General features: G+C 52.0%; 8 protein-coding genes across 8 annotated transcripts; 6 read left to right on the plus strand and 2 right to left on the minus strand.

Annotated features, from left to right (window-relative positions):
- Positions 1–309: 309 nt before the first annotated feature.
- EsH8_VIII_000133 (ATP-binding protein) lies at positions 310–3,573 on the plus strand (the record flags this gene model as incomplete). The annotated part of the gene is made up of 7 exons (XM_083269175.1): positions 310–1,316; positions 1,374–1,541; positions 1,597–1,780; positions 1,838–2,641; positions 2,719–2,797; positions 2,859–3,169; positions 3,226–3,573. 7 exons carry the CDS (start codon positions 310–312, stop codon positions 3,571–3,573), a joined length of 2,901 nt encoding a protein of 966 aa, XP_083128943.1.
- A 924-nt stretch (positions 3,574–4,497) lies between these two features.
- Positions 4,498–5,001, plus strand: EsH8_VIII_000134 (uncharacterized protein; the record flags this gene model as incomplete). Its single annotated transcript, XM_083269176.1, has 1 exon — positions 4,498–5,001. One exon carries the CDS (start codon positions 4,498–4,500, stop codon positions 4,999–5,001), a length of 504 nt encoding a protein of 167 aa, XP_083128944.1.
- A 2,336-nt stretch (positions 5,002–7,337) lies between these two features.
- On the plus strand, positions 7,338–8,516 carry EsH8_VIII_000135 (uncharacterized protein; the record flags this gene model as incomplete). Its single annotated transcript, XM_083269177.1, has 2 exons — positions 7,338–8,351; positions 8,406–8,516. The coding sequence occupies 2 exons, from the start codon at positions 7,338–7,340 to the stop codon at positions 8,514–8,516; spliced, it is 1,125 nt and encodes a 374-aa protein (XP_083128945.1).
- Positions 8,517–9,986: 1,470 nt separating this feature from the next.
- EsH8_VIII_000136 (MBL fold metallo-hydrolase) lies at positions 9,987–14,137 on the plus strand (the record flags this gene model as incomplete). Its single annotated transcript, XM_083269178.1, has 6 exons — positions 9,987–10,095; positions 10,395–10,978; positions 11,036–11,166; positions 11,222–11,467; positions 12,901–13,147; positions 13,199–14,137. The coding sequence occupies 6 exons, from the start codon at positions 9,987–9,989 to the stop codon at positions 14,135–14,137; spliced, it is 2,256 nt and encodes a 751-aa protein (XP_083128946.1).
- A 1,135-nt stretch (positions 14,138–15,272) lies between these two features.
- On the minus strand, positions 15,273–15,645 carry EsH8_VIII_000137 (uncharacterized protein; the record flags this gene model as incomplete). Its single annotated transcript, XM_083269179.1, has 2 exons — positions 15,273–15,554; positions 15,628–15,645. The coding sequence occupies 2 exons, from the start codon at positions 15,643–15,645 to the stop codon at positions 15,273–15,275; spliced, it is 300 nt and encodes a 99-aa protein (XP_083128947.1).
- Positions 15,646–17,218: 1,573 nt separating this feature from the next.
- EsH8_VIII_000138 (uncharacterized protein) lies at positions 17,219–17,621 on the minus strand (the record flags this gene model as incomplete). The annotated part of the gene is made up of 2 exons (XM_083269180.1): positions 17,219–17,533; positions 17,604–17,621. 2 exons carry the CDS (start codon positions 17,619–17,621, stop codon positions 17,219–17,221), a joined length of 333 nt encoding a protein of 110 aa, XP_083128948.1.
- A 2,320-nt stretch (positions 17,622–19,941) lies between these two features.
- EsH8_VIII_000139 (uncharacterized protein) lies at positions 19,942–20,625 on the plus strand (the record flags this gene model as incomplete). Its single annotated transcript, XM_083269181.1, has 1 exon — positions 19,942–20,625. The coding sequence occupies one exon, from the start codon at positions 19,942–19,944 to the stop codon at positions 20,623–20,625; it is 684 nt and encodes a 227-aa protein (XP_083128949.1).
- Positions 20,626–22,123: 1,498 nt separating this feature from the next.
- On the plus strand, positions 22,124–24,458 carry EsH8_VIII_000140 (uncharacterized protein; the record flags this gene model as incomplete). Its single annotated transcript, XM_083269182.1, has 4 exons — positions 22,124–22,223; positions 22,371–22,698; positions 22,781–23,708; positions 23,766–24,458. The coding sequence occupies 4 exons, from the start codon at positions 22,124–22,126 to the stop codon at positions 24,456–24,458; spliced, it is 2,049 nt and encodes a 682-aa protein (XP_083128950.1).
- Between the last annotated feature and the right edge of the window lie 2,381 nt (positions 24,459–26,839).

Raw genomic sequence — 26,839 nt, forward strand, 5'->3', positions numbered from 1 at the left:
CATTCATGGGCTTCGGGATGTATATAAGGCCAGCCTTCCCCGGCTGGCCGGGACCATCAGCTATCTTCACCATCGAAACCGACGTATGCATGCACTCTTCTTGTCACCAGATTCTGCCTTGAAACCTGTTTTTTGCCGAGCTTCTGATGTTCTCTCTTGTTTGATTTTCTTACGATTTAAAACAAGGAGCCAGCCACTTTGACAGAGCCGCTGACTGGTGGTTCTATCACTCTCCTCTCCACATTTTTCTTCGTCGTGATCATCGGTTTTCCGTCAACATTCGCGGTTTCTAGCCATAGGCACTCAAGTATGGACACTTCCGACGCCGTTCCCGCAGACCGTCAGTCGACCAACGACCCCGCCCCTCCCGCCTCTTCAGCAGAACCCAGTAAGGATGCTGTAGCCGTTCCCTCCACTTCGTCCTTGGTCAATTCACCTGAACACGATAAGGGCACCAAAAAGAAAACTTCAGCGAAGACACCAAAGGAGAGTTCCAAAAAGCAGAAAAAGAAGAACAAGAAGTCTGTCCCAGCCGAAGAGGGATCCTCCGAGTCCGCCACCAATGATGACGTTTCCTCGTCCGGCTCCGATACCAGTTCTTCTGAGTCGTCAGACGAGGATGTGAGACGAAAGCAAAAATCCAAAAGGCACACAAACTCCAAGAAAAAGAAAACTCGCGTTGCTGCTCGCTCTCACGGCAAGAAGACCAAGTCGTCGAGCAAGCGGATTTCATCAAACACCGACTTATCATCCGACACCGAGTCTGATTCATCAAACGATAGCGACGATGAAGATGACATTAATGGTGGCAACAATGGGTTAACTCAAGTCTCAATGACGCCTCGGCAGATGCAGTTGTTCCACCAGTGGAAGCGCACCAACAGTTTGTCGGTCGGGAATAACGGATCGCCCTTCTACATACCGCCCCCAAGGCCGGGCGACTTGGGACTTGGTACTAGCGGCGACGGAAACCTCGATGGCAACCCGTTATTCGGCAGAAGAGCACGGCAACCTCCTCTTCCGTCCAAGAACGCGAAGAGATCGAAGCTGGACTACAGGCGAGTTGACCAAGTCTGGGACAGCAGCATTCACAACTACAAGCTCCAAGACACGACCGAGACCATTTCCGACACACAGTACGATGGGTATGTGCTTCAAGTGAGACGCACCTTCGACTGGGAGGGCAAGTACAAGGCCACCTTCGTTGACATCAAGAGCAAAATTTTGCGCGAATGCCTCCAGGATGTGATCGGCAGCATCAAGGGAGTTAGTCTGGTCGATGAGACGCCGAAGCTTGATCCCAACATGCTGTTCTTGTAAGTTTGGGCTATTCTTTTGAACTCATGGCTGGCAGACTGATTGGATTTTGTTAGATATCTCGAAGACTTGCGCAAGTATGGCAAGCAGTTGAAGAAGACGACGGCTGTTGGGTTGGACAAGAAGGAGCGTAAGAAACACAAGAAACAAATCAAAACTAAACGCCAGCACCTCAAGGTCCTCCTGAAGTACCTCGACAAGGACTATGCTCATATTAAAAAGAGGTACGTGCAAAACCCCATCATTTGTAATAACCACTGTTAATTCTAACACTTCTAGTCTGTATCCGATGCTCGAACATGGTCTCATCACCTTCGAACTCTTGTGGGCACTCTTCAAGCCCAATACACTTGTCTATACAACCACATACGGATCGCTGGATGAGCCCCGAATCTTCAAGGTAGAACAAGCAGAGAAGCACTGTAGCATGACCAAAGGCGAATTTTATTGGGTCGATGGAAAGGTAAGTTATTTTTGATGCTTTACCCTGGTCATACAGCAATGCTGAATGTTTCGATAGTACTTCGAGTTTGATGGAAAGCAGTTCGGCTATGGCACTTTGTATGATGAGATTCTCGAGTTCCGAGGAGCTCGGAAGATCACCAGCCTCAATGCATACCCTCTCGACTACCACAAGGACAAGGAGTCGGTCAAAACCGCGCTGATAGAGCGGGGTAAGAAATTTGTGCAACTCGGCGGTATGCACTACCGGAGCCACCAGGGATTGGCGTACTACAAGAAGAAAAAGGCTGTGATCAAGGTCAATATCAATGGTCGAATCATGGTTGACCCGTCGATCCACCGCAGGATCAATCCAAACTATCAGGTCTCCCCGGTCCGACCGAAGGACCACGACATCTTGTCCGATTCCGAGTCTGACGACCCTGACAGCGACAATGCTTGCGGTCAAGGTGGCTCAGATTATGAAAATGAATGTGGAAGCGATGATGATGCTTGCGAGAAGATGGTGACCAAAGTTGTGCGTGACACGAATGGGAATGTTCGTATGATACAGGTTGCGAAATGCGATCTTGAAGAGTCTGCTCCGACGGTGCAACTTGAACCGATCGAGGAAGCTGGCAGCAATGACGAGAAAAAGACCGATGACGGTACTAATGTCACTCTTGAGGACGCCGAAAGCCCGAAAGAGGTTCTGGAATTCTCGGACGAAGAATACCTCATTGCATCTCCCGTGGTCTTGGGCTTCTCCTTCTCCGAGAAGCTCTGGCTTGAGTTTACCGTTTCTGGAGTTAGTGAGATTCAGTGGAACGAAAACGCATATGAGTCTTTGGTGCTTGAGCCTAAGCAGAAGGACATTGTCAAGGTAAGTGTTCTTCGGTATTCCCTTGATTTATTTGATTTATTTCATGTGCTAGGAGGAAAAGCTGACAATGAACACAGGCTCTTGTCGAGTCACACAAATATCACGCTGCTGAGAGCATTGACGATGTGATCCAAGGTAAAGGAAAGGGTCTGGTAGGTAAGTTACTCTGAATAATCTTCCTGGAATTTACATCAAGCAGTCGCTAATATTTGTCTAGCTGTACTCCATGGACCGCCAGGAACAGGCAAGACGCTCACTGCTGAGGGTATCAGTGAGCTTCTCAAGTGCCCACTGTATATGGCATCTGCTGGAGAACTTGGGACTGACTCACGATACCTCGAGGCAGAACTGCAAAAGATTTTGGACATCTGCCATGCCTGGGGTGCTATCCTGCTCCTTGACGAGGCTGACGTGTTCCTTGAAAAGAGGAACCTTCACGAGATTAGCAGAAACGCGCTGGTCAGTATCTTCTTGCGGCAGCTAGAGTATTTCCAAGGTATTCTGTTCTTGACGACGAACCGAGTCGAGGTATGTCCATGCCAGTAAGCCCCATAAACAAGAATTCATCACTAACATGGATGCAGACATTTGACGATGCTTTCCAGTCAAGAATCCACATTGCATTGCGATATGAGAGTTTGAATGCGAAGGCCAAGAGAACCATTTTCAAAATATTTGTCGAGCGTGTTCGCGTCCTTGAGAAGGTCGACCTTAAGCCTTTCACTAATGAGGACTATAACGACCTTGCCAAATATGACCTCAATGGCCGACAGATTAAGAACACGGTTCGCACTGCCCAAGCTTTAGCCGTCAATAAGGGGGAGCCTCTCAGTATGGAGCACATCAGGCAGGTTTTGGATGTCCAGAAAAGTTTCGACATTCATCTGAAGGGGGGTACTGGATACCAAGATGCCCTGCGAAGCTACTATTGATAGTTTTAAGGCGATTGATCTTCCTGGCTGTTGTTATGGCACTTTCTTTTTCCCAGCCCTTAGTAATGACCGCATTTCCTCTATTTATGTATGTCAGGGTTTGCGTTAAAAAAAAATTCCAAAAAAAGAAAGAAAAAAAGGATCCTCGGAGTGTAACGCGACTCTGGTGTGACGACTACTTTGCAGAGTTCCAGAACTATGGACTGTGATCGTGGAGGAATTACAACCCCCACACCCCCACTCTAGTTAACTCTGAATTGATCCGTTGATTCTTTGTGTCCTATCGGATCATGAAAGCTTCTATTTTGGATTGTTGTTCATGAGTAGAGGCATCATCATAACTCTTGTCTTTGGTTTCGTCTTCATATCCGGGAAGGCCAGCGGGGCTGTCCTGGGAATCAAAATTGAGAGCTCCTTGGGATTGATTCAAGGGCTAGTCAAGATGTAATTAGCCTGAATACCTTTTCCGATTATGCCTGTTCGCTTGTCTGTGCCGATCTTGTCTTTCTCAGCATGGAATGATGCCGCTCTTCAAGTCGTCCACGTGAACGTAAGTCCTGGATGAACAAATGCAGCGTGACGGACTGTGAGAATACTCGCGGAAAGATCCGACAAAAAAGCCCAGAAGTTTTGGAACATACCGTTCTTAGCTCGGATTGACCGTTTTGGATCATCTTGACTGGGTGGGCCGATTTCTCACGCCTCGGGCCTGCAACTGGGGATCCTTCGGCGAGTTCTGGAGAGAAAAAGCCGCCGAGTCGGTCCGGGGAGGTGAGCACTTATTTCAACCGTCAGCAACTTCGCCACCAGTCGATCGTCCCAAGAACCGATCAAAATCATACCCGGCCTAAGACATCCGAGACCGCCGCCTTTCCGTCTCCGTTACCTCACACAAGATTTAAACGCCTATCCAAAGCCGCAATCATGGCATCTCGTCTCGTTTTCGACCCTCTCGTAGCGCTCCGGGCCGGGCCCCTGGTCTCCTCCACCTGCACCCTTCTCTATGCATGGGATCAGCACTTCTTTCTCAGCATCTTCAACAAGGACGAGGAGACGCGCAAAAAGAGTGCACCACTCCTCAAAAGCTACTATACCGCCTTTTTCCGGCGCGGCGTCGTCATTGTGTTGGGCTTTATCACCGTCTCAGCCTCGACGGCGGCCATGAACCTGTACAAGCAGTCGCCGTCCGACCGTGGACGTGGCACATTTTGGTGGTATACTGCCGGTGCGGCGTTTTCCACTGGGCATTTGCTTTTTGTACCAGTTATTGCGCCTCACGTTCAAAACTTGATTGAGGCGAAGGACGGCACGGACGTTAATGAGACGCTTGACAGATGGCTTCGGGTCAACTGGTGGCGGATGGTGACAGTTGACTTTGCTGCATGGGTTGCATTTTTTGCTGCTGCTGTCAGTACGCTGCGAGCGTGATCGAGTTGTCGACATCCCCACCGTGGAGGATTATGGGAAAGTTAGGGGGAGGGAATGTACTTTTCTTTAGAAAATTAGAAAATATTTACAGTGTATTCTTGAAACCTGCATATAAGCCGGCCATTTGAATTAAGACGTCGCTTTCGAACTGCCGATGTGGCTTGATTGACGAAATCATCATCGTACCTCGCTGCATTCCCTCCCGCTACTGTACTGTGTCACTGTTAATAGAATCGGGCTATGCAACATTGGAGGAGGATTTTTTGTAAGAAGAAGGTGGGGATTTGGTGCGTTTTCACCTCGAGATTAAATGCCTAGATTCGACTTTCAGGGTTTGAGAGTGGTTTTAGCTGCAGAATTCATGCTCCTGGCTAAGTGGAAATAGAAACGAACCGTAGGGCCTCAAGGACAATATATTTGCCTGCCGCAAGCTGACCAAGGTTGACGCTAAGCTCATAGGATGACTATCTGAAATCTGGTTAGTATTTTTAACCACCGCCAAGCCTTTCACCCACGTAGTCTGATACTTTTGGCAGATGACAATGCGCTGGCTCCCGAAACCGAGTTCACAAGAAACATAGATTGATTACCAGCAAACCGAATGCAATGAAACCATCACCAACGATCTTGAAGTAATGCCATTAAAAATATGGCAAGTTGTCTTCTAAAGTGCACACCGGGGAAATACAAAGACAGAAATCCGCCAAAGAGCCTAGGAGGGAACATCTCAAGCGTTTCACCATTTCTTCCTGCACCTGACTGCAGGTACGCAAGATGCAGCGCGGCGGAATTGCATGCTCAACAAGCTAGCCAAGGTCGCAGGGGAAAACACCAAAACTGCGCACCTGCCGGCTGTGTGGTCATCCGGGGACGCGTAATCCTTCTAGTCGCTGTTCCTTATCGTCCCTGCGTCTTTCAAAGGCCGCCATCCGCGGACCGGGCTGCGCTGCTGTGCAACCGGCATACCGGCAAACTGGCTCATCGCGCAACGACCGGGATCGTGGCGAGGGCCGACATGTGCATTAGTTTCGCCTCCCGCCTTTTCTTTTCCCTCTAGTTGCGCCAAGACCTGCTACATCTTCCTTTAGGTGCCAAATCCAGCTGTTGTGGTTGGATAGCCGGCACGGACTCATGAGCGCGGAGGTCCGAGAAACTGGAGCACGGCCAACATACTATACACCTTGGCCCCGCCGGCGAGCGACTGTGGAATGTCGAGAGAATCCATACTAGGCAGCCCGCACGTCTTGATTAGTTTAGAGACCTTCCCATTGGTGGAAGCGGGAGGCAATTTTTAGCCACAATTCAGGAACGGGAAGGCTTGGGTTTTGTCACCTGAACACCACACACGCATTGGACCGTTCAAGTCCCCAAAGAGGCTCAATTCACCAGGTCTACTACTGGCGTTTATGGTTGGTTACGGCCCGGATGGAGTGAATTAAAACAAATGATGTTATGTATGCTAGTCCATTTCCACCATCACGACAATTTGTACGAGGTGTACCAAGCTGAGGCTGTGCGAAGGATGGCAGGACAAGGATTGTTTTTCTTTTTCTTCGATATAATTGGCATCAATTCATACACCCTCGATCCTTCCACTGGTTTATCTCCTTCTCAGACGACGTAGCGGTTTGTGGTGAATATGGACGGGGGTTGAGATGAGGTTGAGGCCACAATCTGCGTCCGAACATCCAAATTGCTTTGCCGTTGCGCCCGAGATTTCGGCATTTTTCTGCCATTGGTCAGACCAAGCTTCCTCAAAAACGCTTGCTCGGGAACCCCACGAGGCAGATCATTTGGGGGCGACATTTCTCTCATGGTCTCGGGCCCTCGTGTGCACTGAGCCCGTGGTTGGATGGAATCAGGCCAACATTCGGAGACAGGACGCGACGACATCGCACAGGATGCAGCTTTGGACGAATGACAGGGTGGCTGTCCCAGATGGTACCTGACACATGGGCCAAGCTCCTTCGGTCTGTAGTGAGCTTTTACGAGTGAGTATACTCCGTGCAACATGCAGCTTTTGGCTGACGCGCCTATGGGCCGAAACATCATATCCGTGCTTCCATGTCTGAAGCAAACTAAAGGCTGCTCTCGTCCTCTCGAGGCCGAGCTCGCTGCAGAGAGTGGCTTCCGTGCATTTGAGAGAACATATTCGCCGCCACCAGTATTCAGGAAGGCATGTATAAATAAGGAATGATGATCCTGTCTTTGCCAATATCCTACCAAGCGCTCCAGCAACAATAATCAAGTCACTCGCTCCAAACCCCCCTTCACTTTCGTTTTTCTTTTTCAACCAACACCGTTGTTCTCTCGGTCATCTCCCCCAGGTCGGCAAGATGTCTGCTTCTCGAAAGGTTCTTGTTGCCCTCACGGCGCTCACGAGCATTGCCACTGCCTATCCCGGCATGGCTCCCGGCTCGGCCCCCGGTCAGGCTCACAGCGACTTCATTGCCAAGATCCGCGGCGGCCGCGGCGGCTTCAGCGCCTTCGCCAATGATAACGAGCCTATTGGCGACCTGATCAAGCTGTCTGATTCCTCCCTCTCCGACGTTGGCAAGGATATCAAGAGCATCCTGACCGCATCAGGTTCCCCGGTTTCGCAAGATGCCGCCGGCGGCAACGTCCCCGCGCTCGGCAGCGCAGAGTGCAGCGCTGACAAGTGCTGTGTGTGGAAGCACGTCGCCGATGACATCCTGCCCACGTTCCGCGATGATTCAGGCTGCACTGATTCCGCGCGGGCTTCTATTCGCCTTGGTTTCCACGACGCTGCCGGATGGAGCAAGCCCACGGGCGACCTTGGAGGTGCCGACGGGTCCATCATTCTGGCCGCCGAAGAGATTGGCCGACCGGCCAACAAGGGGCTCGAGGAGATTGCTGCGCAGATGAAAGTGTGGCATGACAAGTACAAGGACTTCGGTGCGGGAATGGCCGACCTGATCCAGTTTTTGGCCAACACGGCTACGGTGGCGTGCCCGGGTGGACCCAGAATCAAGACATTCGTCGGTCGCAAGGACTCATCTGTCGCAGCCCCCGATGGTCTGCTCCCGGATCCCAAGGACCCGGCTGACAAGTTGATCGAGTTGTTCGGCAACAAGACTATTACCGCCCCGGGACTCGCTGCTCTCGTTGGCGCGCACAGCACCAGTCGCCAGCGCTTCTTCGACGAATCAAAGGCGAATGCTCCCCAGGATACGAGCCCCGGTGTTTGGGATGTCCTCTTCTACAAGCAGGTTTTGGAGGGTGCTCCCGCTGAGGTTGTCACGTTCCCCAGTGACATTAACCTCTCGAAAGATGCCAGATCCGGTCCGGCTTTCCGCGCTTTCTCTGAGAATGCAGGCCTTTGGGGTGTTGTGAGTTATTATTCAATCCCCCCTTAATAGTTTCTGAGGCTAACCAGTATGCAGGCATATGCGAAGCAATACCTCCGTCTCAGTCTGCTTGGCGTCTTCAACATCAACGACCTGACTGACTGCACCAAGGTGCTGCCCGCCGGCACCCCAGTCAAGAAACTGTAAATAGAGTCTTTAAATAGTGGGACTCCATGGTCTATGGCGGAGTTTAGGTTTTCGGAGTTGCGTCGGACGGAATCGTAGATAGGACACTGCATCATCAAGCTATAATGTCAATGAGAAATCGCTTCAGTGAAATATTATAATTTTAAATCATGGAGAAACTCTGATCGGATATTATCTATTGTTAGCATCTAACAAAATCTCGAAGACCACCTTGAAATAATTCGCAGCAGTGTAACCGAGGTTTGCATCCCCTATTTTCTCCCCAGTTGTCAAGGAGCACCTTGTTTCTCATCTCCGCCCCGCATCCCCGTCCCCCGCGCTAGCAACCACATCATCCGACCGGAGTTTGTCCTCGGACCTAAGTAATATTGTCCCCTGCGGCCTTAGGCATCGCCGGAGACGGCGTTAGTCAAGCGATGTCCTCTTGTCCCGTGAAAGTGTGCGAAGCGACCAGAAACCCCAGAAAGGCGGCTCGGAAGCGGAAAAGTTTCTTACCCAAACCCGAGTTGCCAAGGATTTAATAGAATAGGGTTTTGTTGTAACCGCTCACGCGGTGCCCCTGACGGGGATTGCGGAATAGCAACTTGCTTCAAACAAGCTCATCGCGCGGTGCCAGCTCTCCGTGTTGCACCGGAGCCACCCGCGTGTTCGTCCCGGGCGGTCCGTGGCTACCTAAAGTGATTCTAAGCGCGTCACAACCTGGGGGATGTGCCTCCTTACCGGGTCATTAAGGCAAAGACATCATCTTTGGGTTGCATTCCAGTCCAAGCTAGGCCGGCGTTAGTGTAACTGCTACACGTCATTTCCCAACTTACTTTATGCAACAGACGATTAGAAATCCAACTTGAATCGGAACTACAATGTTAGCGGTCCAAAGGTCTTATCGTCTATATAATGACATTTAGCAATGTGAGTTATGTTGGGACGAAATTTTCATCTGATCTCATCCTCTCAAACCACTCTTTATTTACAGACGCTCTTTATTTAGAATAAAATGCTTGGGCGAAGTCTCAGCTGCTATGTTGTGGCCCTTGCCGGTTGTGTACAGGGCCACCGTTTGCACAGCAGACAGAATACAACAGTTCAAGATCCCACGATACTGCTCACAGGAGGTATTGCCGCCCTTGGTGGAAGCGAAAGTCTTTCATCCATCCGGAGCGTAACCTATATTGGCGACACGTGAGCCTATGTCTTCCTTCCACCCTTGAAAGGAGCCCGAAATACTTACATATCTCAGGATCTTTCGAACCAGGACATTGATGATGGGAATATCGGTTAATGGTGTGGACAATGCACCGGTACCTGCAGGCCGTCAGAACGTCACTTTTTCTTTTGATGAGCCACATGTCAAACAACGTATTGACAAGATTGCGGCCCTAGGGCGTACGTATTTCTGACGCATAACTGCACAAGGATACTGACTTTGATTTGGCAGCTGGTTGGACATTTGGTAGAGCCAACCTTGCCCCAATGGACTTCTCTCTTGTGGTTGAGGGAGGCAGCAACGGCTTCGCGTCCATAGTAAAAGGGAGCTATGACCTGTACAATGCAGCTGGAGGCCCTCAGGGCTATGTCGATGGTTTGTCTTCGCATCAAATGTTGTTATGGATCGAAAGTAACTTTATTTGGTTTTGACAGGCCTCCTCGCATCTTACATGATCAGCGAAGCGAACAAATGGCAACCTCTGCTGCTCACAACGGTATTTTGCCTGTCCAAATGTTTGAACAAAAGTTAATGAAGTTACAAAGATTCTTTCAAACAACAAGTTCACATACCGTGAAGGAACAACAGGGGCAGGCATTGAACTTCCGGGTGGTAAGCTACACCAAAAACTCATCCCAACTCAACGGAAAAGCTGACTAGTTGGTAATCTGCAGTTCACGATGAGACGCTTGGTATTACGGTCCTTTTCGACCCCGCTACTAAACTCCCGCATATTGTCCGTTCATATGAGGACCATCCCTTTTTCGGCGCCTCGACCCACGATCTTTTGGTCTACGGCTATGCCGAAGTCAACGGCGTCCAGCTGCCCAAGCGTTTCAAGACGATTTACAACGGCAAGCATCTCATTGGAGACTACCGTGCGGATCAAGTAGTCGTTAACTCAGAGCTTCCCGGAGACTTCTTTGCAGTTCCCGGCAATGGCACTGTTCCCGAAGCAAGCGTTCCAGTGCAAGACTCGCAGTACAGCTTCTCCGAGATAGGAGAAACATCCGCTAACTTCCTCTGGGGAGGGGCATACACAGGGACCCCGGAGGAACTCGCAGCAGCTACCACCAAGCCATATGCGGATCTGCCTGGACTCTGGACGATTAGTCCCGAGGGTCCTCTAGCAATGAGGCAGGCCCTGATAGAACTCGAAGATGGATCTGTCATTGTTCTCGATGCACCACCACACCAAAGCAAGCTCGTGATTGAATGGGCACGAGCAAATCTTGGGAAGAATATCACCCACATTTGGGTTCGTAGATTCCTGGTATCTCGGTTTTTTTTTTTCGCATAGTCTAACGATTCATAGCCAACGCATCACCACCATGACCACGCCTTCGGTGTGGTAGACTACGTCGCCAGCGGAGCAAAGCTCATTGTCCCAGAGCAAGCTGCCAAGTATTACACCACTGTGCCTCAAGAACAAGTGGTAACTTATCCGTATGGTTTATCTTGAGATTACACGTGAAACATCAAGAAGCTAACGTTCTTCAAGACGAGGTGGATCCTTGGTGCTCAAGGATAGCAAAACTCAGCTAGCCCTTGTTGATATGGATGCTACAGTTCACGCCGAAGATCACGGCTTCGCTCTTATTCTCCCTGCTTGCCCGACCCAGGACAGCTCCACGGCTGTCTTTGACGCGGACCATGGCAATCTGGCGTTCCTGGAGACGTTTGATCAAGCAGCTGTCCAAGAGCTGCTAAACTCCCTGGCTCAGGCCAAAGTGACCAGCAATGCGCAGTGAGTAGCTCGTCATTGGTTCCATGTGGAAAATTGTGCCTTGAAGTGCTTACATTTTCTTAGTTTCCTTGCTTCGCATGGTCCCGCTGGCAACGTCACAGACTTGATCAGTGTTGCTGGTTCCATTTACCCGTCTTTCTCCCCGTTGGACTTCGTGCATAGCCAGCCCACATGTTAGTCGGGTTATCTGGGCTATTTACTTGACATGTCTAAGTATAGGCTTGAGAGCGGCGAGACATCCGAGATGTAAACTGTACCGAGCGTGGCACCAATGGGGAGGAATTGCAATATCCGGGGCGTCTGCACCGTGGGCTGAAAAACGCTGCATCATGGACAACAGGAGTTAAATTTAGAAAATTGAAACACAGAAAGTTATATGTTACAAGAGCTTAGTAATACGCAGCTGCTTCGCTTGAAAAGTATCTTCGGAAAGTATTCAAATTATTCAACGCATTACTTGTGGGGAGATCTGATCATACTTCAAGCAAGTACGATATCAAGAGCACCAAGTCCTTAATGATCGCAAGTGCCAGGAAACCAAGCATTCCATTATTTTCTTGGCCAGAGGCAAAAGTTTATCAAATTGCTCCCCTGCTAAATGTCCGTTAGAAAACAAGGATTCCACGTCCGTGGATTTCACCCCCGTGTACAAAACAGATGATAAAAGTGACCGGCGGCCCCGCACTATAGCTGACGATTGGAAGTAAGCGACATTGCTAACTTTACGTAATTGTGATGGTGATTGGTCTTGAGTCAAAGAGGGTATGAGTTTGCCAGTTTCTCCTGTAGGTATTTACCTGCATCCATCCAGCAACTCCACAATATTTCGTATATATTTGCAGCAAATAACGCTCTCGGCCGCCAGGCGGAATGGCAGTCGCTCTCCAACAAGACAACAGCGCTGGCATGTGAATGGAGTTGGGTCAAAGCGACTGGGAACGTATGGGATCTACCAGTCACACAAGTAGTCTTCAAGGTAGGTAGACGAAGAATTTAAGCCAATGCGAAGACAAGTAATAATGCAGTTGGTGGATGGCGACCGCATCAAGATTAACCATTGGCCCAACCAACATGTACTCAACGCCTGACATGCAGCCTTCGTCACACGCTGTCATGCCAACGAAAGGTGGTCTTGTTGCGTTGGCTCGAACTTATTTGATCAATCATTCATCCTTGCCCAGCTGCACGAAGCCGCAAATTGTCTCTCAGTGGCGGCCTTGGATGCATCTCCGCAAAGGCGGTTGGTTCACTTCCAACTCAGGACAAACTGAGTGGGCAGTAGCTGCCTAAATTGCAAACCCGGCAGCGACGCAAAATGCACTTTCTACGATTTAAAGAAGGAATCAGGCTGAAGATAGTAATCCTAAAATTCATTGATTTTCTTCCTCCAACACACTCCCAAGACGACAATTGACACCATCACGACCACACAGCATCGCCCTGTCAGCCAGGAAAAGCGCGAACATTATGGGAGCTCTCGATGCGGTATCAAGGCCGGTAGAGGGGTCCTTCAGGAATCCTCATACCGAAGAGGAACTCGGAGGAATGGGTGCTCTGTCACTTGCGACCGATGGTCCCAGCTTTACCAACCAAGGCATCGAACATAAGCATGATGCTATTGTGAAGTACCTGAGGAAAAACTGCTCGGAGTTCCTGGAGCTAGACAACCTGCGGCGGAAAGTTCGGGCACTATTACCTCTGCTTCTTTGGGTATTGCTAACGGTGCCCTAGGGCTGGTCGAACCCGGATGGCGACAAATATTTCGACAATAAACGCAAGCGAGCCGACAATGCCAACGACAAAACTGCAAGAGGCTTTTTCAATCTGATGAAAAAGATCGGATTCGAAATGCAGAACCAAACTGCTGCATTCAAGATTGAGACCCCCTCCACCGGACGACCGCACATCCTCGACATGTGTATGGCCCCAGGGGGCTATCTGGAGGTGGCCTTGGCTATCAACCCGGGCATCGGCGCCCGTGGATTCTGCTTGCCTGAGTCCGATGGAGGGCACAAGGTTTTTCTTAGCCAGGCTTCAAGATCAAGGGCGGAGTTGAGATACATGGATATCACAATGTTGGCAGCAGACATGGGCGTCGAAAACATACCGGAACATCACCCGGATGCCGGAAGGTTCCTGTCGCGACAGTTTCAGCCGGGCGAGGAGTTCGGATTTGCTCTCTGTGACGGTCACGTCCTTCGAACACATGATCGAGCCGACTACCGAAAAGACTGCGAAGCCCAGCGATTGATCACCACGCAGTTGGCCCTAAGCCTCGAGCACCTTGCACCAGGCGGTACCATGATTGTCCTGCTTCACAAGGTCGATGCCTGGGACTCGGTGCTTGTGCTGAAGACCTTCAGCGGGTTCTCTCGGATCCGTCTGCATAAACCAATGGCTGGTCACAGGGTTCGTTCTTCGTTCTACATGATAGCCACCCATATCCAGAGCAAGCACCCTTTGGCAATCAAAGCCGTCGCAAGGTGGAAGCAGGTCTGGAAGGCTGCCACGTTTGGGCAAGACAATGGCTCCATGCTTGCCTTACACGAGGAGGAGCCCAGCGCGGAAGAGGTTATTCGGGACTTTGGCGACGAATTAGTGCGCATGGGACGAAACGTATGGAAGAATCAGGCCGAGGCTCTTGCATCGGCACCATTCATCACGGGCTAGTGAGCCATTGGGGATTTTTTTACTACTTCAGAGCCCAACTGGTTCTGGATTGATACTCTATTGTAATTTTTCTCGAGAGCGTTCCTAAGAAAATTCCAAGTTTGCGAGTCAAATTCTTGGTCCAAATCCCAACGCTGTTGTTGTTTTACCGGCATGAGAAGCCTTTGGACAGAGCTTGTTCAGCCTGTTTGCCGCTATATTCCCTCAATATCGCTTCATCGGTGATTCCGAGCCGTCCCCAAGTTCGCGCCCTGAGTTGCTCACCTGGAAGCGCAAAAGAGTCACAGTGCAAGTAACTCGCGCCGGACTGAAAACCGCCACATCTCATATCACCCGCAAGTTCATGTACGACATTCACTGCACCAAAGACATTTATTCTGTGCTGGTTAATCAAGCTACTACTACTGATTGCTAAGCCACCAAGGGGGTTTACCCGGTGTATGAATGAAGGGTTGAATCTGATAACGGTCACTGTTCGCAAAGATAGGGTAAGTGAGCCACTTTAAAGATATCAAAGTTTTTATTTGGACGAGTTTGAGCATAAAGTAGAGGAAGAACCAAAATTTTATATCGAAGGGGGAAAAAAGGGAATACGTCCACCCAACTAACAATACACACTGACGGGTGATTCTATTTCGAGACTTTTGCATGCTCACGTTTCGTAATGGTGCCAATACCGACCAGAAATGGCAGTAACATGTCTGAAGATTTGGTAGCTGAGGGGTTTTCAGATCCCATATGTTGATACTAGAGTAAGAGAATGTTTCTTTCGAGCTCTGATGATTGCTTGAGAGCTAAACCTGGAAATTGATTGTCTCCTTAGGGGTATTTGGGTTTATAAATAGCTGCCTTAAACGAACTTTGGTCATGGAACTTCTTTAATACTACATCGGTATATTGAGGGAGAGCCGTCAATAACGGAAAGTATAACAGTTGAGGGCATACAATTTGGTTGGATCGATTGACACCGAAAGACTAAATGGAAGTTTCTCAGAAGGAGTTCCGCAAATAACCACAAGTTCTCATCAGCCATTTGACTTCTTATAACTAGCCTGCCAGTCCATTACCGAATCTTTACAGATCTCCTCCCGCTGATGATTCATACAGTGTTGACTGTTGCCATGACTTGGGCCGTTTAGCACGACTCCTGGCACTCCTCTTGCGCCGAGATGGGGCAGCCAATCAAACACGAAAAGTTCCTGCGCAGGCCGCAGCCAAAGACGCAGATCTGACCTAGGATCGGGACGCAGGATCCAAAGTTGCCGCCGGGGCAGGCGCGCTTTCCGAGGGAAACGGCTCTGTCCTCGACGCTGAAGTCCAGGGGCAGGATGCCCTCGGGGAAATCAGCGTAAGAGGGCACATCGAGTTCTGAGAGCGGGGCGGCCGCGACGGAGGCCACAATGGTAGCAAAGAGTGCCTACGATACTTGGTTAGAAGAGCTGCCGTCATCTTGGGAAGGGCTGGGCTGTTCAGGCCGAGGGGGAGCTTACAAGGGACTTGAACTGCATTTTGAAAGGAGTCTGAGACTGAACAAGTTTAAGTTTGTTATGGTTTGAGTGGGAAGATGATTTTTGTAAGATGAGATTGCTGGATGTGTAGTGATGTCTGAGGATGGATGTTACAATAAAAGTTGCGTATGGCAACCTGTCCCTTTTATAGACGAAGAAACTGATCCGGCTGGTTTCTTACCATCGTCTGTTCCTCAACTATTTACGGAAATCTTTGTAGCAAGGAAGCCTCCAGGATTCACCTGCCTATCTTGGCTTTCTGGCGGGATGCCCATTGGCTTTGCCATCAACAACGTCCCCTTGATCGACACTTCAGACTTCTGCCGATGACAGCTGCCAATATCATCGCCACTTTGCAGGAACCGAAATCCCCTGTTGACTGACCAAAAGTATGCCGCCAAGACAGCCAAGACTCTTTTTCTCGGTGACAAGTTTCCATCAACTAGAAAGCGGTGGGGCGAGCGCCTACTTTCAGATGTACAATTGAGTCCCCAAGGTGGATCCTGGTGGCCAGGCTGTGTTATACCACACGCGGCACGATAATTACATGCACTCCTTCAGCAGCATGGGTGTTTGCCTTTGTCCTGCTGATATTGATGATGTCAATTTTAATCCAACAGCATACCTTTTCAGCTGGAGAAGCCTGGGAGCACGTAAATAGTCCATGTACAGCCTTGGGCTTCGCAACGATCCAACAACTAAACCTCAACGAAACCCTTGATCAAAATATCTCTAGATTTTTTTAAGTCTGCTCCAGTGTTAGTTAAACATGTTTTTATTATTTCGTTTATGCTGTGGAGTCTCGCGAGCGAGACATGTTCTCGAGACAAGGTAAGAGACTCGAGCTCTGTTTCTGTCCCCGCTTCCAATTGGAAAGTAAACACACGTCAGAATTTAGCCCACCAGATACCCTTGACGGAGTCTAGGTTCTCAGGGTTTTCTAAAGTTGCCTGTGTAGTTAGGGATTCCAGGACTGCTGGGAGTCAATCAGACTTAGCGTTGTGAGGTCAAGACTATAGCAGGCCGCAGCAGGCCCTTGTCCGTTGGATCCTTCCGCTCTGCCTCACAGCCGCAGCCCCACTCAACTACCTCCAATATCTGCTTTGGGAATTTCGTCCTGGGTGCGCCAGTCGTATGCCGTGGTCACGTGCGGATAATGCAAGGTTCTTGTGCTTCTGGTTGCTGGCTTTTTGTTGTGTCGAATGACCGGGCCTCGGAAGCGGTGAGTAATATTATCAAACTAAGCCCACCTCTTTGGAAAGAACCGAGGCTGTTTCAGTCAGCCCTTACGATTATAGCCAAGAGAACGTTGTGATAAAATGTTGTCATCCTGGTTGCAGACCACACACCCTGTTGCGACGAGGGCAACAATCCAGTTGGTGCTAGGCGGCAGGCTTCTTTGACACAGCACCACTACATGCACAATCCTAGGGGGCATTTTACGTAGAGAACCAAGGTTTCTCATCAGACACGTGACTTAACTCTGTGATAAATAGCCTATTTACAACCCCAAGTCCACCAATCCTCTCAGTCGATTCATACCACACCACTAATATAGGCCGTTGCGTTGCACTCAAGTGCACCAGCTCATGCAGTCCTCGTGAGCCTGGACAGGGCAACCCACTAGGCAGTCGAAGTTGTATCGCAGGCCGCAGGTGAAAATGCAGACATTGCCCATGATCGGAATGCAGACATTGTAGTTGCCGCCGGGGCAGTCTCGCTTCTGGAGAGATCCGCTCCGGGCTTCCACAGATACGGCCCTGGCCTCAACGCTGAAGTCGAGGGGAAGGATGCCCTCGGGGAAGTCTGCGTAAGAGAGGCTGGTCGGCCTGGCGGCGGCGGCGGCGGGGGCTGCGGCAACAGAGGTGGCCATGGCAGCAAAGATTGTCTTGTCATTCAGGGTTAGAAGAGCTGAACTCGTATTGGGGAAGGCCGTCGGGGTGCTAAAAAAAACTTACAAGAGACTTGAATTGCATTTTGAAGGTATTCTTGTTCTTTTTTTCTAGGGACTAAGTTGAGGTTTTTGGGATGGGGAAATTGAGACGGTATAGTGTTCAGATCGGGTTGATGGTTTTGAGATGCTGGTCGAGGATGGATTATCATAATACTTGACAAGCAGGACAATATCCTCCCTTTTATAGAAAACATGGCAAGCCTGACTGAAACTCTCATTTCATCGTCCATGGATTGTTTGCAAGTATTGCTAGGCATCAAGCAGGTTCACTGACCTCGCTTGCCTATCTCGGCTTTCTGCGAGGTGTCTATGTGATGTAACCCTCCCCAAAGGCTCTCTCCTCGTTCAAAATGCTGAATTATTGCCCAATATCGGCGGGCGATGCTATCACGAACTCGTGCCAAGAGGAATCCTCCTGTTTCGTAACCAATAAACACGTTACCCCGACGCCGAAGCCGCTTCTTCTCAGTGAGAAACCTCCTAATTTGCGCAAAAGTGAGCTGATAACTATCCTTCGGCCGTAAAGGTGCTTCTGCGAGGTGCACCTCCCTGGGCGGGTTGTATATGTAACTGAGTGGCACAGTATGTAGTTCGACAGGCTGAGTGCTGGAGTTTTGGTGATATGGGCGACCTTTTTGTCTCGGCCCGCAACGTCCCTTTCTGGCCGGGCTCACAGGAGGGCGCAAGTGCGGTGACCAAAATAAACCGTCGTTTCTCAGAACCGAGCCCAGGAATTGCGACTTCACTGGTAGTTGGAGAAATTGATTATCACCTATCGTCATATTGGTCTTGAATAACCATTTGGCCATATCTCGATTGAGACCTTAGGATATTGTTTTGAGTTCAAAGGGTTATAGAGTGGAAGTAGATTACGATGTGTATTAGTCGTCGTGTCGCCCTCCCCCAATGGCGTGGCAAATGCAAGTGAGAATTTAGCCTGCTTGCTGTACGTGACGGCATCCTAGTTGCTGGGGGCTTATTGTGTGTAGCCCGTCAGTTGTGGGCTCTGGGGTTGCGGGGGACCAAATCAGATCTAACCTTAGCTATCAGATCAAACCAGTCCCCTTGTCGACCGAACCATCCCTTTGCGCTCTTATCAGATCTGAACCCTTGTTCGCTCAATCCTTCCGCTGCGCCGCAGGGACAACTTATATTGCCCTTTTCCCTTCTTTGTCTCTACACGCGTGCAATGTGACTCTCCTACTTGACCGGTTAGGGCCCAGCCGCATGACCGGCAAAACGCGATTCATGAGCTACAGCTTCTTTGACTGCGACGGCTATCCGCTGCATCGAGTGATTGGGCGCGCGAGGCCAGGACTGATCCTGTAGGAGCCGCCTAGATTGGGCGCATGCGGCGCAGACGTGGAATGAACAGGAAATATTGTTCGGCGACAGTATTGATCTCCGTGTCCTCGGCCCGAAATCGGTCATGGGCCGATAGATATCATGACCACTGTGACCAAATGGACTGCGGAGATGGCGTTGACTAATTGCTGAGACATGAGGGTGGACTATAAAAGAGGTCTCATGCCGCACACATATACCAACCTTTGAACCTTAATTCTTGGAGACAGCACAGTTCGTCTTTTGGGTACGTAGGAAAGTTCCGTAGAGTGCTGAACATCAACCCTTCCTTGAGGAGAGTGTTGGAGGAGGAAGACAAAAGTGGAGCAACAGGAAAGAGACTTTAGCTAATCGAGGCCACGAGAATCATGTTCCATGCAGTAATGGCGTCCAGAACACAATTGGTCATGGGTTTCTCGGCTACACACAGATGCTGGGAAATAGAGTTGTTTCATTGGGCACTGCAGATCCAAAAGCCCAACCCACGTGGCCGCTGACAAGGCAAGCCACCTTTACTAGCAACTTTTCAATGAACGAAGCACTGGGCTACGAACTACACCCATTTACATTTACTGCGCACGGATTATTGCTGCATGTGCGGGTTCTAATACTCACGTCGTCGGGGGCTCAGCTCAGGTTTGCTTCAGTTCAAAAATGGCCGCCGCCTGCCTCGGTAATCGCGGTGTGGAACAGCTACTCATGTCAGTGAGATAAAACGTGGTTGGCGGAACCATTGTTGGTGAGTCGGCTTATGTAATGTGAGGGATCAGACAAGGACCGGGCGGCGTCAGAGGAGGGGCTCAAGACGACTGAGCTCGAAACGGCCGGGAGCATGATACGATCCACTTTGTCATCTCACCTCAGCGGTTGCGCAACTCATAAAGGACAACAAACGCTCCAAGGGGAAAAAAAGCCTCTAACGCGCATCTCACGAGCGACGTCGACCGGCCACCCATTCAAGGACCGAAGAAGAAAAAAAGACGAAGACGCCGCCGCCAATGTATCAGCCGTACGCCGTCAACGTGCAGCCGCCGGAGCGGCCGAGGCTCCTGTGCCTCCATGGTGGAGGCGCGTCGGCGGCCATCTTCGAGATGCAGCTCATCCGACTATCGCGGGTGCTCAACACGAGCTTCGAGTTCGTGTTCCTGGACGGGCCGATCGAGACGGAGCCGGGGCCCGGCATTCTCCCTGTGTTCGAGGGGTGCGGGCCGTACCGGCGATGGGTCAGCGATGACCCGAGGACCCCGGCGGACGAGTTTGCGCGACAAAAGGAGACGGCCATGGAGCTGCTCAAGATGTATGTGCAGCAGACGGGCCCGTATGCGGGCATTGTCGGGTTCTCGCAGGGCGCGCGCGCGGCGGCCAGCGTGCTCCTCGAGCAGCAGCGGCAGCCGTTCGTCAACTACAACATGTTTGGCGTCTTCCTGTGCGGCACCTACCCGCTGTTCGTGCCCGACGACGTCAAGATCACGGCGCCGACGGTGCACGTGATTGGGCTGTTCGACCCGTGGAAGCCAGCGAGCGAGGCGCTGGTGGAGCAGTGCTCGGAGCAGAGCACGCGCAAGGTCGTGAGGTTTCCGGGCGGGCATCACCTCCCGAACGTCCCCGACTCGATCCAGGAGGTTGCCGGCATCATTTTGCAACTGCACAAAGAGGCGACGGGTGCGGTTGTGCGGGTCTGAAGGGCGGGCGGGCGATGCGATTTGAAGCGTGGATTTGAAGCGTGGGTTTGAAATGAGCGTGGGATAGCAAGGGAGGGTGGATGATACGGCTGGTTTTATGTCGCCTACCAATGAATTTGGATTCGGTCAGTTCTCTTCGTCGTGGCTCAACCCAGGCGTCGGGGTGGTGGGAGCGGGCAATTTTGAGATTTATTATTCTGGGCGATAGACTAGAGGGATGTTATGTGATGAGAATGGGACATCCGGTTGGCAGCGTTATTATCGAAGTCGGGCCGGCCACATATTAGACAGGCCAAGCATATCGAGATGCCTTTAACTGAAACGGCCCGTAAACCCTTCAGGGCAGAGGTGAAGGAGATTGATTACGCTGACCGCTGGATGATGATAGCGGCAATGATGATGATGATGATGATGAGATGAGCCATTGTCTCGGACATGTGACGAGACAGAGAAATTCGACAGCGACATAACATGCAATGCAATGGCAAGAATGGAGAGAGGAAAAAGAAAACAAAAGGTTGGTGGTAGTGGTGGCTGTCTGTGTGTTTGTGTGGAACGGTCTCGGCCACCAAGCTAAACTAAACCAAACCAAACCAAACCAAACAAACATGACAAGCAGGGAAAACGCAATGAATGTCTCAGACCCGGCGTGGGTGACAGCCAGCCACCATTGATTGCCAGCGAAGACAGCAAACAAAACAGACGGCAGTGGGCAGAAAAGCGTGGCAGCCAAGTTTTTGGCACGCACCGGCGCTGTGGGAGCGTCCCGAAGCAGCCTGGCGCAAGATGGACGCCCACTACCGCTTGCTATCATGGCGACGCCAGATTTGCGTGGCTGGCTGTTAACGCCCCACCCACACCCTCACCTATGGTGTGGTATTCGTCGGTATCGCGGTGTGTGTGCCCCCCCCAATCTGCCTTCCCCCCCCGGTCGTGCATGGGGTGGCTGCCCCGCTGGCCATTTTCGGTCGACGTCACTAGCTGCACAGAGCAGTTTAGCTTCCGTCGATTCCTGGCTTCGAGTGGTCGCGCCCACGCCCGCGCCCGCCCAACACCAACACCAAAAAACAGGGAAAGGATTGCGACGGCCTCCGCTGCTGCACCTCGTCAGAAGCCAAGTTTTCTGGCTGCCGCTGCCGTTGCCGGTGCTCCTTCCTTCTTCCCTGCTATTTACGGCTTGGTTCTTCGTCTTCCTCCTGCTCGCGTCTCTTCATTGTCGCGATACCAAGCGAGACCAAGCGATACCAAGCTCGAACAAGGTGCCGTGCTGCCAAATCTCGTCAATTGGCATCCGTCGACCGCTTGCTCTTGCTTCCATCGGCTCACACATCTCCTCCGTGCACTTGCTCGCCGTTGTCGTCGCCGTTGCCGTGTCGCTGCCGCCCTCGAAGCCGACTCGACCACCCGTGGCAAGAGACACCACCACCAGCGACGCAGATAGGATATTGCGCCTAAACCCACACCTGCGCGCCCAAACAACCAAGTAGTTGCAGTCGCAATGGCAAACTTCAACTGGGTGTCCCGCATGCTTGGCTGGGACCGGCATCCCACTCACCACGACTTCCACTCTGACTGGATTCGCGACGACCGCAGACGACGTACGTACACCTCTTGATCCGTCCGTCCTCCCACCCCCCTGAATTGCACGCGGTGTGATCCGCGTCGCGTTGTCTTGTGTGTTGCGCAAATGGACGTCCTTCAGCCAGTTCCCAAAGCTTACAAGCGGGCCTACTGCCCCGATCCAGTCCTCCCGCAGTACAGGAGCGAGCATCTCCAGTCCGCCATCCCCGCCCCCGAGGTCACAAAGATTGCCCTGAAGCTCCGCCACCTGATCGAGTTGGCCGTGCCGTGCGAGCTGGACGAGACCGATATTACAAAGGCGCACAGCAAGATCATCACCAACAAGGTCGTCAAGGCCGCCAAGGAGGCTGGTGGCTCGCACTACGGGTCGTGCGTCGTCTTCTGCCTGATTGTGTGTAAGAGATGGTTCAAACACCAGGCACTAGTCGAGCTCTGGGATGCCGACCTGCACCGAGTGCGCGCCGTGGCTTGCGAGGTCATTGCGAAGCAGATGTAAGCCGTCCCCCCTGTCAGCCCCATGGGAAACTGTGCAGTATTCCGCTCTTGACAACTAACCACCCGCAACTGCCTGTAGCATCGAGACCGAGGAAGATCTCCAGTATCTTATGCACTCGGTCCTCCTCCGCCGATACTCCATCCTCGTCGACGGCGAGTCTACTCCGCCCGCCAACGTCATAGAAAAGGCAGTCGACCTCCACGCCGTCAGGGTAATTGGTTCGTCGGGCTACCAGAAATGCATATCGTACCTCTGGAAGGGCTGGCTTGTCCAGGATGAGAACGACCCCGCCGTCTTTGTCGACTACAAAGATAAATCCAACCCGTCCTTCTTCGTCCACATGGACCCCGACCGCATCCGCGCCCCCATGTACCAGAACGCCACACAGGTGCTAATCTCCTTCATCTACATCGGCCTCTACACCGCAGTCATCAACTCGGTGAACGCAAAGGGTGTCCTGGACTCGGCCGAGGTGCTGCTGTATATCTTCACGCTCGGCTTCATTTGCGAAGAGGTCACCAAGTTCTGGAAGGCCGGCTACCACATCCTTGGCTTCTGGAACGCCTTTAATGGCGTCCTGTATTCCTTCATCAGCTTGTCCCTGGTCCTGCGCATCATCGGCCTCACCCACAACGAGGGTGACAGCGCGCGCAAGTTCTACAGCGAGCTCAGCTACAACTTCCTGGCCTTCAGCGCGCCCATGATTTGGTCGCGGCTGCTGCTATACCTCGATAGCTTCCGGTTCTTTGGGGCCATGCTCGTGGTGCTCAAGGTTATGATGAAAGAGTCCCTCATCTTCTTTGCCCTGCTTGCCGTGTTGATCATCGGCTTTCTCCAAGCCTTCGTCGGCCTCGACCTCGCAGATGACCTGGTGGCGGACGACATCACCTTTATCCTGTCAGCTATGGCCAATGCCATCATGCAGAGCCCCGACTTTGACGGGTTCGACAAGTTTTCGCCGCCGTTCGGCATCATTCTCTACTACTGCTTCACGTTCATCGTCATGGTAAGTCTCTCCGTCGTGTGATGGCAGTCAAGTGCCAATCGCTAACACATCTGGCAGGTTGTCCTGCTCAACATCCTCATCGCCCTGTATAACTCGGCGTACGAGGACATCTACGACAACGCGAACGACGAGTACCTCGCCCTCTTTGCGCAGAAGACGATGCAGTTCGTCCGGGCTCCCGACGAGAACGTGTACATCCCGCCGTTCAACCTCATCGAGATGGTCGTCATCTCCCTCTTTTGGTGGATGGAAAAGTCCAAGTTTGAGCGCATGAGCGACGTCATTATGGGCATCATCTACTCACCGGTGCTCGTCGTCGCGGCATACTTTGAGACGCGTTCCGCGGCCGACATTAGGAGCAACAGGGCGCGGGGCGAGGAGGACGACGACACGACGGAGGAGTGGGAGCAGATGGAGGACCAGGTCGACTTTGAGTCGGACGGGTGGAACAAGCTGTGCCTCAGCGCCAAGACGGACCTGGAGAGCGACCCGACGATCTTCGAGGTGCAGAAGCTGCGCGGCGAGGTCGAGGAACTCAAGAAGATGCTGGTGGACATTTCCAAGGCCATCACGACAGCGGGGAGCGCTGGCAACGGCGCAGCGTCCGACTTGATCGACCTCGGAGGGCCGGCCGAGGAACAAAGCAAGAAGAAGAAGAAGAAGAGCAAGAAGAGCAAGAAGGGCAAGAAGGCGGGCGGCGAGGCCGAAGCTGAGGGCGAAGCGACATCCAGCGCGAGCGATGAAGAGTGAAGAGCCTTCATCTGATTGACGGGGTCCGCAGTGATGGTCCCTGCGTGCATTGTGTTTATATCTGTTCTCAGGATTTAGTGTACATGTCATAGCCGTCACGTCACGTCACGTCACGCTGTCACGAAGCGTCGTTTGTTTCGAGTTTGGGTTTTGGAGGGTGTCGGTTGGATGCGAGTCAGGAAGCATTAGCACGGGGGGGGAGGTGTCCAGTCATGGTTTGTAATAAGGCTAGAGATTGAGTATTAGTCCGTTGGATGTCAGGGTGTCCAACTGAAGCAATGACTAAGAAATGTTGATACTTTACGGCAAAGAAATGGCGAGATTAGTCAACTGACTCGGCCCACGTTACGAACATCTCGTAGTAAGCGTCCGCAGTCGGATCCGGGCCGATGGGTTCAGCCGACTGAGGGACCATTCGAGTGAGGGCGCGGGCGTGTCGAGGTCACTTGGGCAGCTTGAGCTGAACAGAGTTGTCCCGGATGCCGGCTTGGGGTTCTACGCGAGGGGGGCTGTGCGACTGTGGAGAGGTCAGAGACGATGCGGAGATGGGCGGTGATGGTGGTGTTGCTCTGTAGCCAATTTGACAGATTTGACCCGCTCCCAGAGGAACACTAGGGGAACCTTAAATCCTGTAGTTGTAATTCTTTCTTCTAGGAGGGAGCCGGGGCGATGTTTCTTTCGACCTACCCAGTTGGGATTAACGGCGTGGGGATGTGGTAGACAGTGAGTGGCGTGGAGAGATTGGGCATTTTTGGAGTTTTGGGGGCTGTTCCAAGGCAGAAGGGAACAAATTATGAAGGCCCCGTAACAGGTAACAGAGCGCTCGGCTTTGCAGGAGAAAGTGAGTGTGTGTATATTTGAGGAATGCCTATGAGAGTGCGAGTGAGAGTGCGTGTGAGAGACAGAGGAAGAGTGAGACTGGTATTGAGAGGGCGGGAGTGCGATTGATTAACAGAGCGATCAATAAGAGAGTGAATGAGAGGCTGCACTCCGCGAACCTGTGTCTGAGTTGAGGAAGCCAAACGAAAACGAGGTGTGTAGAGAGGGGCAGAGAGAGTGGAAGAGGGCGTAGGGGAGGCCACGCGCTTCCCCTGTTTCTCACCGAGACCCTGGAGGCCCCCCCTCCCCTCCCCTGGGGAGGCGCCTGGATCAAGCGGCAACTCAAAGCTCGAGACGTTTTAAAGTTTACGCCGTCCAACGCTGCACACCCCGGTCGTCCAACCCACACACCCCGGCCAGGCAACTCGGGATGTTTGCTGATTGGGCTGTCACTGTCACCCCAACTCCAGGAACGCTCGGCACCCGTAGCGAGAAACGCCAGTGGACCGGGGGTGACAGAAAGAGACAGAGAGAGAGTGTGTGAGTTTGTGCGAGAGAGTAGGTAGGAAGAGGTGACCGCTGGCTCCCCCCCTCCCTACGGCCCCCAGCCACTGTTTGGGATGAACGGGCTTGGTGGTTTTGCCATTGTTTCTGCCGAGGCTGCTTGCTGACCTATGGCTACTGGTATTTGATTGGAAAGGGGGGAGAGTTGGGGGCCGACCCAACCGCCAGCCTGTTTACTGGGCTGCTGAGTGTGTAGTGTGCAGTGTATTTCTGTTACAGCGGGCGGCCCCTGGCGACTGTACGAATACCGGTACATACTTGCGGCGAAGGTGAACACGGTTGGTTACATAATACGCTAGTGCTTATAACGTCCTCATTGCTATTCGTGACTGGAGGGCCCAGGAAACAACAACAACCATCCCCCGCCCTACTCTCCCCTGGCGCTTGCTCGCACGGGGGATCACTTTCGAAACGTGATCCGAACATTGGCGCGGGAGCACGGCGAAATGCACGACGGCAGTGTTGGGATGCACCACGGTAGACTCGAGACTCGAGACTCTCGTCGTCGTCCAGTCCAGTCCCCAGCCCAGCCCAGCCAGCCCAGGCCCCGCCGCGTCATCTCTGGCGGTGCACACTTGTCAAACGCTGAGGTGATGAGGGCCGTCCTTCTTTGCTGGCCGTCTGTGAGCTTGTCATTTTGTGACTATTTTGGTTCGCCTTGATGCGGCCCAAATCGTGGGCGAGGGAGCTTGGGACACCGGAATTAGAACTTCTGCTGCATGCACATTGCTGGCGCATGCATTGTGCACCACTACTCTAATTATCGGATAGGTGCCGTATCTCCTCGGCTGCCCCTGGCGCCATCCAGGATTAGCATGCGTAACGGAACATGGGAAGAATTGTGGGAAAAAAGAAAGAATCCTTGGTTCCCTCTCTCTCTTCACCTCGCTTGCTTCGGATGTCAGATGCCCCGGCCCGCCTTGGATCGACATGGGGGACTGCATGTGGAAGCAGACCCATCCGTGGGGCGAAGCTTAGCCCATTGACTACCCTCTTTT

Source organism: Colletotrichum jinshuiense, chromosome 8 (genome assembly GCF_051148585.1).
Source record: "Colletotrichum jinshuiense chromosome 8, complete sequence".
Taxonomy (NCBI): Eukaryota; Fungi; Ascomycota; class Sordariomycetes; order Glomerellales; family Glomerellaceae; genus Colletotrichum; species Colletotrichum jinshuiense.